This window comes from Phyllostomus hastatus, unplaced genomic scaffold (assembly GCF_019186645.2).
Source record: "Phyllostomus hastatus isolate PE091 unplaced genomic scaffold, TTU_PhHast_1.1 phas_contig_80, whole genome shotgun sequence".
Lineage (NCBI taxonomy): Eukaryota > Metazoa > Chordata > Mammalia > Chiroptera > Phyllostomidae > Phyllostomus > Phyllostomus hastatus.
In genome coordinates, this window is record NW_025333960.1 from 15,418,092 (window position 1) to 15,431,465 (window position 13,374).

Consider the following 13,374-nt stretch of genomic DNA (forward strand, 5'->3'; position numbering starts at 1 on the left):
TTTTTACATCTTATTTTTGAATACTCTGTAGAAGTTTTTTTTTTTTTATCCTCACCTGAGGATATGTTCATTGATTTCATTTCATTTATGTTATTTTATGTTTTTTATCCTTACCCAAAGACATGTTTATTGATTTTAGAGAGGGGAAGGGAGGGAGAGAAATATCAATGTGAGAGAGAAACATTGATCTGTTGCCTCTCCTACCCGCCTCGACCAGCCAGAACATGCAACCTAGGCATGCGCCTTGACTGGAAATGAAACTGTGACCTTTTGGTTTACCAGACGATTTTCCAATGGAGCCATACAAGCCAGGGCTGTTGATTGATTTTATTCTTTTTAAAGATTTTATTTATTTTTAGAGAGAGGGAAAGGGAGTGAGAAAGAGAGGGAGAGAGACATCAATCAGTTGCCTCTTGCGCACCCTCAGCTGGGTTACCTGGCTTGCAACACAGGAATGTGCCCTGACTGGGAATTGAACTGGTGACATTTGGTTTTCAGGCCAGTGCTAAATCTACTGAGCCAAACCAGCCAGGGCCTGTTCATTGATTTTAGAGATAGAGGAAAGGAGAGAGAGAAACTTCAATGTGAGAGAGAAACAGCAATTGGTTGCTTCCCTTACACACCCCAACTGGTGATTGAATCCCCAACCCAGGTATGTGCTCTGACCTGGAATTGAACCCACAACCTTTTGGTGTATGGGATGATGTTCCAGCCAACTGAGCGCCCTGGGCAGGGCACTCAGTAGAAGTTTTTAAAAAGTGAACAAGTATTTGATCTTGTTAAAGTATTTTGGGGGAAAAATTTTTTATAACTCTGAGTAATAGACTCCTTCATTTAAAACATTTTATGATTGCCTGCACTGGTGTGGCTCAATTGTCTGGGTGCTGTCCTGCAAAATGAAAGGTCACTCTTTGATTCTCGGCCATGGCATAAGCATGGGTTGCAGGTATGTCCCAGGTAGGGATGTGTGAGAGGCAACTGATCAGTGTTTCTCTCTCACATCAGTGTTTCTCTCCCTCTCTTTCTCCCTCCCTTCTCCTCTCTCTGAAATAACTAAATAACTAAATAACTAGATAAATAAGTAGTTTTAAAAATAAAGCATTTTATGATAGTTTTACAGAGCACATTTTGAAAGTTTGGGTTTTCTTTCCCATTTATTTTGCAGATGTATATTTGTGATCTCTTTATTGTGACAATTTACTGTATTGTTTCTTTCCATTAGCTTTTGATTTAAAAACATTCCAAGCTTTTAGAAAAGTTGAAAGAATAGTACGTGAATATCAAATTACTTTCCCCCTAGATTTACCAGTTATTAATATTTTACCACATTTGTGTGTATTATGTCTCTGTCCACATTTCTGCTTTTTTTATCTGATGTTGCAGATACTATAATTTCAACACAAATTTTTTAGCATTCATCTCATGAAAAACAAGGATGTTCTCCAACATAACTTCAATACTGTTATTGTCCCAAGAAAGTTAATATTTATTATATAGATAGATTTCTCTAATTATTCTCCAAGTTTTCCTTATGGCTATCTACTTTTTTGCTGTTTGTGTCCAAGAGCTAATCAAGGAATGCTCATTGCACTTGATCTTTAAAAAAAATTTTTTTTTTAATTAAAATTTTTTTTAATGTACAATAGTCTTCCAGTCATTTTTTATCTTTAGGACATTGACTCTTGTTTTAAAAAAATTGTGATCTGTTTATTATAGCTTTGACAAATGTATTACTAAGGCACAATCTGACCAAAAATATGTGACCTACACTTTGAAAATTATAAAATATTTTTTGAGAAAAATTAATGAATTTTTAAAAATTTATTTTCAATTATATTTGACATACAATATTATAATACTTTCAGCTGTGGAACATAGTGATTAGACATTGATATACCTTATGTCATGATCACCCCAATAAGTCTGGTATCCATTTGGCATCATACTGAGCTACTACAATATTAGTGAATATATTCCCTAAGCCAGGAGAATCTTAATAAAAGAATATGCTACATATATAAACTGGAAGACTGAATATATAAAAAAAAAGTCTTTCCCTGAATTGTCTAGGTTTTGTAGAATCTCAAACATAACCTCAGAAGAGATTTTATTTCTGGTGAAAATAGACTAAAGTGATTCTATAATTTAAATGGCAATGCAAAGGGCCAAAAATAGCCAATTAAAAAACTTTAAGTATACTTGGTATATAATCTTATATTGGTTATCTTAGTTTCAGGTGTACAACATAGTGATTTGACATTTTTTGCCTTACAGTGTGGTCACGCTGATAATTCTAGTGATCACCAATCGCCATGCAAACTTTTCACAATATTATTGACTGTATTCCCTTTTCCTTTTCACTTATTCTCCCATCTCCTCCCTTCAGGTAACCATCTCTTTCTTTGGTCTCCGTTTCTATGAGTCTTTTTGTCTTGTTTGTTTTTTTTTTTTTTTTTTAGATTCCACATATAAAGGAAAGAATATGGTATTTGTCTTTCTCATCCTGACCTGTTTCATTTAGCAAAATACTCTCTAGATCCACTCATATTACAAATGGCAAGATTCTTTTTTTATTGCCATGTAATATTCCACTATGTGTGTATCACATCTTTATCCACTCTATCTTTTGATGGACATCTGTATTGCTTCCATGTCTTGGCTACTGTAAATGAAGCTGCAATGAACATAGGGGTGCATGTATCTGTTCAAATTAGTGTTTTCATTTTCTTTGGATAAATATCCCAAAGTGGAGTTTCTGGGTTGTGTGGTATATCTGTTTTTAGTTTTCTTAGAGAATCTCTATATTGTTTTCCATAGGTGCTATACCAGTTTACAGTCTTACCCAAAGGGTTCCCTTTTCTTCACATCCTCACCAACACTTATTTGTTGACTTTTTGATGAAAGCCACCCTGACAGGTGTGAGGTGTTATCTCATTGTGGCTTTAATTTGCATTTCTTTGATAATTAGTAATGTCAAGCATCTTTTCATATGTCTGTTGGCTATCTGTATGTCTTTCTTGGAGAAATGTTTTTTCATGTCCTTTGCCCAGATTGTTTATTTTGTATTATTGAATCATATGAGTTTCTCATACATTTTAGATATCATCCCAGATCATATATATCATTTGTGAATATAATGTGTCTTTCAGTAGGTTTGTTTTTGTTTTGTTGAAGGTTTCTTTCACTGTGCAGAAGCTTTTAAGTTTGATAAAGTCCCATTTGTGTATCTTTTTTCTTTTGTTTCTCTTGCTCAAGGGGATGTATTCAGACAAGATTGGGCATATTCAGGGTGGTATGGCAGTAGACTCAAGGGGGTGTATTAAAAAAGATATTACTCAGACGGGTGCCAAATCATTTACTTCCTATGTTTTATTCTAGAACTTTCATGATTTCAAGCCTTACATTTAAGTCATGAACCCATTTTGAGTTTATTTTGAGTTTATTTTTGTAGCCAATGAAATTTTGAAGGCATATGTCAAAGTTGAAAGACTTACACTACCAATTTGAAGACCAATTAAAAAAACTACAACAACTAAGATTGCATTCTAATGTCAGGATAAACAGGTGGAACAATGACATATAATAGCAGAAATAAATTCTCACATATATAGCATAGTAGCTAGACAATCACATATCCTACAAAACCTTCCCCCTGTTCCTTTCAGTACTCGACTGGCACCATACATAGTTTTACAGTGTTACTGACTATATTCCCAATGCTGTACTTTATATCACCATAACTGTTTTGAAACCGCCCATCTGTAATTCTCAGTGCCTTCACCTGTTTCATCCAGTCTCCCAAACTCCCTCCACTCTGGCAACCATTAGTCTGTTCTCTGTATCTATGAGTCTTTTAGTTTGTTTGTTCATTTATATTGTTCTTTAGATTCCACATATAAGCGAAATTATAAGGTGATTGTCTTTCTTTGACTGACTTGTTTCACTGAGCATAATGCCCTCTATATAGGTCCATTCATGCTGTCACAAATTGTAAGACTGATACACTGACTTTTTTTTAAGTGTGTGTACCCCCTGTTTGTAGATATCCCACAGTTTGGAATTTTTTATTATTCATTATTACAATCAGATTGAAGCTTTTGGGAAGAATATAACATAGCTGATGTTGCATATTTTCTTTTTTTTATTATATTTTATTGATTATGCTATTACAGTTATCCCAATTTTTCCCCCTTTGCTGCCCTCCACCGAGCAACCCCCACTCCCTCGGGTAATCCCCATACCAGTGTTCATGCTTGTAGGTTCTTTGGCTACTCCATTTACTATTCTGTACTTTACATCCTGTGGCTATTCTGTAACTACCTATTGATTTGTACTTCTTAATCCCTCATCTCTTCACCCATTTCACCAACCCCTGCCCCCATCTGGCAGCCATCATAATGCTTTCTGTATCTGTGATTCTGTCTGTCTTCTTGTTTGCTTAGTTTATTTTTTAGATTCAGTTATTGATAGATAAGTATTTATTGCAGTATTATTATTTATAGTTATGATCTTCTTTTTCTTAGATAAGTCCCTCTAACATTTTATGTAATGATGGTTTGGTGATGATTAACTCCTTTAGTTTTTTCTTGGCTGGGAAGCTCTTTCTCTGCCCTTCAATTCTAAATGATAACTTTGCTGGGTAGAGAAATCTTGGCTGTAGGTCCCTACTTTTCATGCCTTTGAATATTTCTTGCCAGTCCTTTCTGGCCTGAAGAGTTTCTTTTGAGAAATCACCTGACAGTCTTACAGAAACTGCTTTGTAGATAATTCCCTGCTTTTCTCTTGCTGCTTTTAAGATTCTCTCTTTATCTTTAACCGCTGGCATTTTAATTATGATGTGTCTTGCAGTGGACCTCTTTGTATCCATCTTGTTTGAGACTCTGTGTTTCCTGGACTTGCATGTCTTTTTCCTTCACCAATTTAGGGAATTTTTCTTTCATTATTTTTTCAAATAGTTTTCCAATTTCTTGCTTTTTCTCTTCTCCTTCTGGCACCCCTATGAGCCATGTGTTGAACCTCTTAAAGTTATCCCAAAGTTTGTTTATACTGTCCTCATTTTTTAAATTCTTTTTTCTTCTTGTTCTGTGTGGTTGTTTTTTGCTTCCTTATGTTCCAAATTATTGATTTGATTCTTGGGTTTATCTACTTTACTGTTGTTTCCCTGTAAATTGTTCTTTATTTCAATTAGCTTATCCTTTGTTTCTGACTGGGTCTTTTTTATGCTGCTGAGGTCCTCACAGAGTTCCTTGAACATCCGTATAACCATTGTTTTAAACTCTGCATCTGATAAGATTACTTATCTCCATTTCATTTAGCTCTTTTTCTGCAGTTTTGATTTATTCTTTTGGGCCATGTGCCTTTGTCTCCTCATTTCGGCAGCCTCCCTGTGTTTGTTTCTATGTATTAGGTAGAGCTGCACTGACTCCCTATCTCAGTAGCATGGCCTAATATAGTAAGTGTCCTGTAAGGGTCCCATGGCACAGCCCTCCCATTACCCAAGCTGGGTACCTGGAGTGTACCTTTTTTGTAGGCAGAGGCCACCCTCCTCTTATAGTTGAGCCTTAATTGCTGTTGGCAGATCAATGGGAAGGATTTACCCAGGCCAGTCAGCTGTAAAGATTGGCTGTAACCACTGACCACTACCCTCCTTCCTCTGTGGAGGATAAGCTGTGCAGGGGCAGGGTGGTGGTGCTCCACTGTGGTCTGTAGCTGTCCATTGGGTACATAAGCTCTGGGGTTTTCCAGGTGGTATGGGCCAAGGTTAGCCCCCAACTGTGTTTTGCCCAGGGCCACCCTGCCTGAGTTATAAAGCAATTTGACTGATATTTGTGTTGGGCTTGGAGATTCCCAAGTGAAGTCAAGCTGTGAATCTAGGCTGACTGCTGCTAGTAATGAGCCTGGGGCTCCTTAGCAGCGGGTATGGTGGCTAGGGACTCACTGAGGCTGGCTGTTGCTTGTTTGAGAGGATTTAGGAAGTTGTGAAGCATGAGCCAAGACCAGCCATTCATATTGAAAAGCAGCTTGGGTGGGCCTGTAAGTTGCATGGAACTGAGTCTCCAGGGATCTCCAGGGTGGGGCAAAGAGTGTTAGCTGAGTTGATGGAGTCTCAGATATAGTACCAACCTACTAGCTCTGTGGCTGTGTTCGGGGAGGGTTCAGAAAAGAGACAATGGCCTCTGCCTGCCTTTCTCTCTGGGAGAAAGCTGTCAGCCAGCTCTTGCCTCGATGCCAGACACTTCAGTTTCTCCATGCATGCCACTGGTGCTTTTCAGGCTGTTGCCCCAGTGCAAGAGCTCAGTGGAGTGAGTCTCAATAAGTCTGTGTGTGGGGTCTTTAAGAGGAACTGCTTGGAATTCCACAATTTCCTTCCATCAACTCAATCCCTGCTGGTGTTTGCAGGCAGAAGTAAAGGGGACTTATCTTCCTGGCACTGGAACCCTGGGCTGGGTGGCCTGGCTTAGGGCTATAACTCCTCTTGATATCCCAAGGGATATCCCAAGATATCCCTCTTGATTTTTTTATCCACCACACATCATCGTGGGACCAGCTGGTTCTGCATCTCTACCTCTCCTACCAGTCTTGTTGGCTACGGTTCTTTATTTCCTTAGTTGTCAGACTTCCATTCAACTAGATTTCTGATAGTTCTGAGTGATAGTTTTCTATTTTTGTTGTAAGTTTGATGTGGTTGTGTGAGGAGGTGAGCTGTGTTTATCTTTGTCTCCATCTTCACCAGAAGTCTCCATACTTTGTATTGCAACACAAAGATGGAATCTGTTCAGTGATTTCCAGGAGATTACAATTAGAAAATGAAGTATGACTATTTCCTTCTTCCCCTTCAATAATCAACCTAATTAAATAAAATTAAGGCAATTAAAAAATCTGTAGTTATGGGGACCATCAAACTTCAAGTTTTTGACCTGTGTTCTTCATACTGTGGCAAACTTATCTTTTAAAATCATCATTTTGATTATAAAAAAAATGCTAGTCTAGTGGAAGACCACTGGTCTAGATGGCAGGAAATTTGGGTGCTTGAGATCAGAATTGTTTTATTATTTAGTTATTTAAGAAATATTTATTGATGACTTCCTGACATCATACAGTTGCCATGCGTTAGAGCTGGATCCCAATGTTTATTGCATTTGGCCATTTGGATATGACTTACTTTTTCCAGAGCAGCTATAATAGTAGAAGCCTCATTGTAGTCAATTGAGCAATAACGGAGAGACAGCAGAAAGACTAAATGCATACTAATCCTTACTTTAGCTAAAGACAGAAGGAGACCAAGTTGAGGGAAATTCTCTACTTTTTTTCTCTTCTCTCCCTTCTCTCCTCTTTCTTTCTTTATAATTGAAAAGTTTAAACATCTTTATAGGCTGATGGCAAGAAACTAGAAAGGTCAAAGTACAGAATGAAGGCATAATTAGTTTTATGAGATACTATAAGATGGGAATAGGAGAACGCACCTGGAGATATAAGCTTTAAATAGGTGAAGCCATGCCATTTCTCTTAAGAGTTAATGTGTAGAAATAGGTAAGTGAAGGAGTACAAGTGGGGAGAAGAAGGGTATGTAGTTGAAGGAGTCTGGTGGCCTTTCTGTCAAGAGTGAATTTGGGTAAGGGACTTGAAAAGAGATGAAAGTTTGTAATAATTTACCAAGGATAAATAAAAGAATTTAGTAGTTTTGAGAGCCTGAGAATGGATTTAATTGACTAAATTCTTTAGTTCTCTATTTTTCTCCACCTGGTTTCCTCCATATGAAGTAGTTGAATTGTACTGAAGTTTAATTGAATTTAAGTTTGGAGTTTTGCAGGAGATGTGGGGTGCGATGGGAGTAGGTGCTAGTGACAAGGAAATGAAGTGATTGATAGTCTGGGGAAGGAAGAAACTGATAGACTCAGTAAAGTGGAGGAGTGGTGCATTGACTAGATGGTTTGATAAGGTCAGGGAATAGATGAAGGATTGGGCATTATGGCTAGTGTTTGTGGTTTCAGAGATGGAACAAGTATGAGTGATGGCAAGGTCTAGGTTATGGCGATTGGAATGGATTAATGAAGTGGGGTGAATGCAGTTGTATTTAAGGGAAGAATAATTGAAGTGTGTACACTATATAGATTTGTGCTTTGAAATTGCCTGGGATAATGTCAAGATTTATACTGGTGAGGTAGAGGGTCTCAGTGCTTAAGTCCTCATTAAATATGGAGAGTGAAGATGAAATTAGTTCTGTAAGAAACATTAGAACCCTGGCTGGTGTGGCTCACTGGATTGAGTGCTGGTCTGCAAGCCAAAAAGGTCACTGTTCAGTTCCTGGTCAGGGCACATGCCTGGGTTGCAGGCCATGTCCCCTGTTGGGGGTTTGCTAGGGGCAACCAGTTGATGTATCTCTTGCACTTTGATGTTTCTCTCCCTTTCTTTTTCTCTCCCTTTCCCTCTCTCTAGAAATAAAATAAATAAAATCTTAAAAAAAACATTAGAGGCTGGCATAGCTGGATAGCATACCTCCCAAATTGAAGGGGATTTTATGGAAAGGTATATGAGTTATGTCCTGGAAGCAGCAGTAGGGGAGCTAGGAGAATGCTGACCTCCCTTCTCCCTGTTGTGTGTATTGAGTGTTGGAGAAAGGGCCATGTTTTTTTGATTGAGTATTATAGAGCAAGTAGTATTCTAGTGAAAGAAGCTAGACTTTATACTATTAATGTGCAGAAGGTGCAAGACTGTAATTTTTAATTATTTTATTGTTTATGGTAATGAAAGCATGAGGGTTTCAGAGAGCCCAGTGTAACTAATTGGGAAGAAAGAAAGAAGCAGATTGATAGACTGAGGATTGAAAATATGGTAGAGTATTGAGACAGTAGGGTCAGGACTCACTGTGATAGGGTCCCTGTGTAATGTACAGATTATGAAAACCAAACAATAACGGTAAAAAGCATATTGTAAATATTAGTAAAATTACTGAAATGTAATGTACTTAGAAATGCTAAAGAAATATAGCCTGACAATTTTAAACAATAAAAACAAAAAATGAAGTTATTTCTGACTTGCATGGAATAATTTGTCCACTGGATGTCACTGTGGCCTCATATTTAGTAATACAAATAAATACCTATGGGTGCTTTGTGTTTGTGGAGTCAGTATTGTACAGATCTTCTTCCTGCTTATTTTTCTTTTTTGCAGCAAATTTTGCTAATATTTTTTCTGTGTGTTTTTAGGTATAGTTATTTATCACAACTGCAAATAAAGCAGATACCTATTCCTAAACTGGCTGCTCCAAACTGTCTTGTTATTACTTGGGTGACTAATAGACAGACACACCTACGTTTTGTAAAGGAAGAACTTTATCCTTCGTGGTCGGTGGAGACAGTTGCTGAGTGGCACTGGTTAAAAGTAAGTTCAGAAGTTAACTTTTTTGTTAATATAGTGTGACTTATGAAATCACATTAAGGTAGCGTTTACTATTTAACTCTTAATATGTCACTATTCTACTTCTTCAACATGGAGTACTTTTACTTTGCTGCTAAATACTTTAATCTTTTTATTCATAAGGCTGTGTTCATTCTCTGTATTTTTTGTAACAGAGTCCCAAACCGCTAGCCTTAATAAATTACTCAAGAAAGACATCAGGATGACATTTTAAAAAGCTCTGGTGTCTATAGTTTAAAAAACAAAACCCGAAAACTTCAGGAAATCTGTGTGTCTCTAAACATAGAGGTAACCTTACCCTTCATCTTGTTCCTCTTTCTACATCCACAATTTTAGTCACCCTTTTGACTTCTTTCCTTTTTCCTTTCTTTTTCTTATGTTGCTGGAGACTGGAGGGAGAATAGCAAAGTAAACCAGTGTGGAAGATGTGGGAAGGACAATGCTAGAACCAAGAACTTTTCATCCTTTAAATCTTAACTTAGGTCCTTCAGTGCCTTATGACTTGCTTGCTTATTTTTGAAAGAAATGATTGCAACTCTCAAATTGGTTGAATGGTCTTTCTATCTGTGCTTGCTATAAGCATACCAAAAAAATTCAGAAAATTTAAGTTATCAGTTCAGAGTTCACTGGACATCCTTTTAAAGATACATTTTTTATTTAGATGAATTCCACAATAGCCCTGCTAAATTTTAAAAAGATAAGCTAATTATTATTAATTGAATATTTAATATGTATGTAGTTGGTATATTCATATTAGATATAGGAGAGTTCTGTTTTTATGTGCTTTGTTTTTACTTTGTGGTCTACTGGAATGTCTTGTAAAAGCTGTGTACATTATTTTTTACACCTATTTTTATAGGACTTGGAAAACAAACATTTATAGTTATATCTTTGTTGTCATGACATACTTGGGTGTAGCTTTGGTAGACTGGATAAGAGGAGTATGACAGGAATATAAAACCCGATTCCACCCTGTTCATTATGACAGTTCTTTAAATAATTAGAGCCAAAGCTAGGAAAAATCAACCTTATGAAATTAAAACCAGTAAAATGTTAATATGTAAAAACTAATACTATTCAATTGTAGTAATAAACAGTTGTGAGAGATGGTATGGTAACACCAGAATTTAAAATAAAAATACAATGTATTATATAAAACACTGTTAGGTAATTATACATAGTTATAACAGAAGAAGTAATCTGCATTGAGTATTAAAAAAAAATCCTTGCCCTGGCTGGCATAGCTCAGTGGATTGAGCACAGGCTGTGAACCAAAGTGTCGCAGGTTCGATTCCCAGTCAGGGCACATGCCTGGGTTGCAGGCCACAGCCCCCAGCAACCGCACATTGATGTTTCTCTCTCTCTCTCCCTCCCTTCCCTCTCTAAAAATAAATAAGTAAAATCTTTAAAAAAAAAATCCAAAGACTGAGAATTTCCAGTGTGGTAGATGTCACTCATGGGCCCTTGAGGTGATAAAAAGATTTTACTGCTTTTGATTTTTAGGTACTTTGAATATGGGGTTAAAGGCTGCATAGATAAAAGATATGAGGGGGGACCCCCAAAATATGGAATTTATTTATAAAAAGTTGTATATTTATTCTTACATGTTTAAACCTCAGTTACCTTCAAAGTACTCTCCATTTGATGCAACACACCTACCTATCAAGATTTTCATCCCCACTGCTCAAAAGTTTTTGAATTTGTTGACTTTGAAGACTTTGAGTACTTCTGCTGTTTTTTTGTTTCACATTTTCCACATTGGCAAAATGTTTCCTTTTGAGGGCTTTTTTATCTGGGGAAGAGAAAGTCTCTTGTGGTGAGATATCAGGTGAATAGGGAGGGTGGGGCATGGGAGTGATGCCATTTTTGGTCAAAAACTGCTGAACACTCAGTGTGGTGTGGTCAGGTGTGCTTATAAATTACCCATCATGAAACAGACAAATCTGTGGAAAGTCTTCAAAAAAATTCTCTGAAACCGAACACGGCCTCTTGTAACAATACCAGCTGGCACACCGATGCAGATGGGTTCCTAAAAAGAACCCTCACCTTGCACTACAGGGGGCCTGCCCTCCAGAAGATAATTCTGTTTTCCCCCTCCCATATGGATATTCTGATAACAAATATATATATCTTTATAGTTAATTAGTGAATTGATAGTCTTATTATAAACTGTGTTTTGAATTTGATTAGCTTGAGTCTTTGAGACTCTGATCACTCCAGGATGAAATGATAAAATTGATACCTGGATTTATAATGCCAAAGGATTAGACTATTATCTATCTCATCAATCCCTGAGTTTCTTTCATTATTAATTTTAGTTCTGATTGTGTTTAATGACACTCTTTCCTATAAATAAAGGAAAATATTATAATCTACTTAGTCATATTGCTAGTAATCATTAAATATTATTTGAATGAGTGAATAAATGAGTTAATGAAAAATAGAGATTTTTGTGTGCAAAATGACAAAGTGATATTTTAAATATATTTAGTCCCTTACAGCAGCTCTGTCCAATATGGTAGTTACTGTGATGAGGTATTAAGTGTAAAATATTAGATTTTGAAGGCTTATTATGAAAGAATATAACATATCTCAGTAACTTTTTGCATTGATTACATATTGAATGATAATACTTTAGATATGTTAAATTAAATTAAAGATATAATTAAAATCAATTTCACCGCATTTTTTATTTTTAAATGTTGCTACTAGAAAATTTAAATTACATATGTGGCTTGAATTTGTGGCTCACATTATATTTTTATTGGACAGCACTAACCTGGAGGTTTAATAATTTCTTTTTCTTTGGTGGAAATTGGAGGGGGGAATAAAACCCTTTCTGGGATATTTACAGATTTGTTTTTTAATTCCTTCCTATCAGATAACCAATTCAGGAGAGTTTGTATTCCCATTAGATTCTCCACACAAAAAGCCTTATGAATGTCTTATACTGGGGAGATTTCAAGAAAAAACTGCTTTACCATTAAGGTAGGAAAGGTGATTTTTCCAAATTATATAAATGTATTAAGTTTTAGGTTTTTCCAAATTATTAACAAAATGATCATTGATTTTCCTTAGTTTTTACATTTTTGAAAATCTAAAAGTGTCCCATGCCAGGAAGGTGTGAGTCTTATTGTCACAGGTAACCAGGTTCTTGGTGATCGGAACAAAGAATTGAACCGAACACCCAGAGTTTATACCAAAGAACATGGGAGCAGGCCAACTCCAAGCAGAGATTGACCTCATGGGCTGGAGGGATTCTATTCTTACAGGGTGGATCCATCCTGGCTAGTTTTGGCGGGCTTTTACTGTGCATGTACAAGTAGTTGTATTACTTTAAAGCTACTGAACATGTGGTCTCCCGTGATTTTCCCTGATTGGCCGCCAAGGAATGGGGTTGTCGGGATCTCCAGTTCTTATTCCAAAACCACATGGCATTTTCTCATGGCCCACCAGCAAGAGTCCTTTCACTCCTTTCCTTCCTGCAATGTCTCTCCTGCATTCTTCCAAACTACTAAGAGAGAGAGAGTTCTGCATCGCCTCTACATTTTGCTTTCCAGCTTCCTAAGCTGTGTGGCAAAGGGAGATCCAAAGCCGCGTGATTGTCCCCTGCCAAAGCTGTGTGGCTGTTCTCTGTCAAAGCTAAGTGGTAATCCTTTGCTAAAGCTGTGTGGTGATTCTTTGCCAAAGCCATGTGGCGATTCTCTGCTAAAGCCAAGTAGCAATTCTTGTCATGGAAGCTGCGCCTGGGTTTAAATCCCAGCACTAATCTTCCTCTGCAGCCCCATTTTCGACTCCTCCCACAATCAGCTACACTTGCCAGCACTCCCACATTTTCCAGCTTTTCTGGGCGGCAGTGGTGAGTCTGGCCAGGTGTGGCCCCGTGCTGTGGAGCCAATGATCTCTAAGCTCTCACGCAAGCTCTGTAACCAAGGGGAGTTGCTTCCCAGTTACATC

The 13,374-nt window shown here is 37.1% G+C and overlaps 1 protein-coding gene across 3 annotated transcripts in view; it reads left to right on the forward strand.

Moving 5' to 3' along the window:
• METTL4 (methyltransferase 4, N6-adenosine) overlaps positions 1-13,374 on the forward strand; it is a 46,367-nt gene that overhangs the window by 25,816 nt on the left and 7,177 nt on the right. For all 3 annotated transcript variants that reach the window (XM_045850039.1, XM_045850038.1, XM_045850037.1), the window contains exons 6-7: positions 9,207-9,381; positions 12,299-12,405. In XM_045850039.1, the coding sequence (XP_045705995.1) occupies positions 9,207-9,381; positions 12,299-12,405 (282 nt within the window). The remainder of the gene's footprint in view (positions 1-9,206; positions 9,382-12,298; positions 12,406-13,374) is intronic.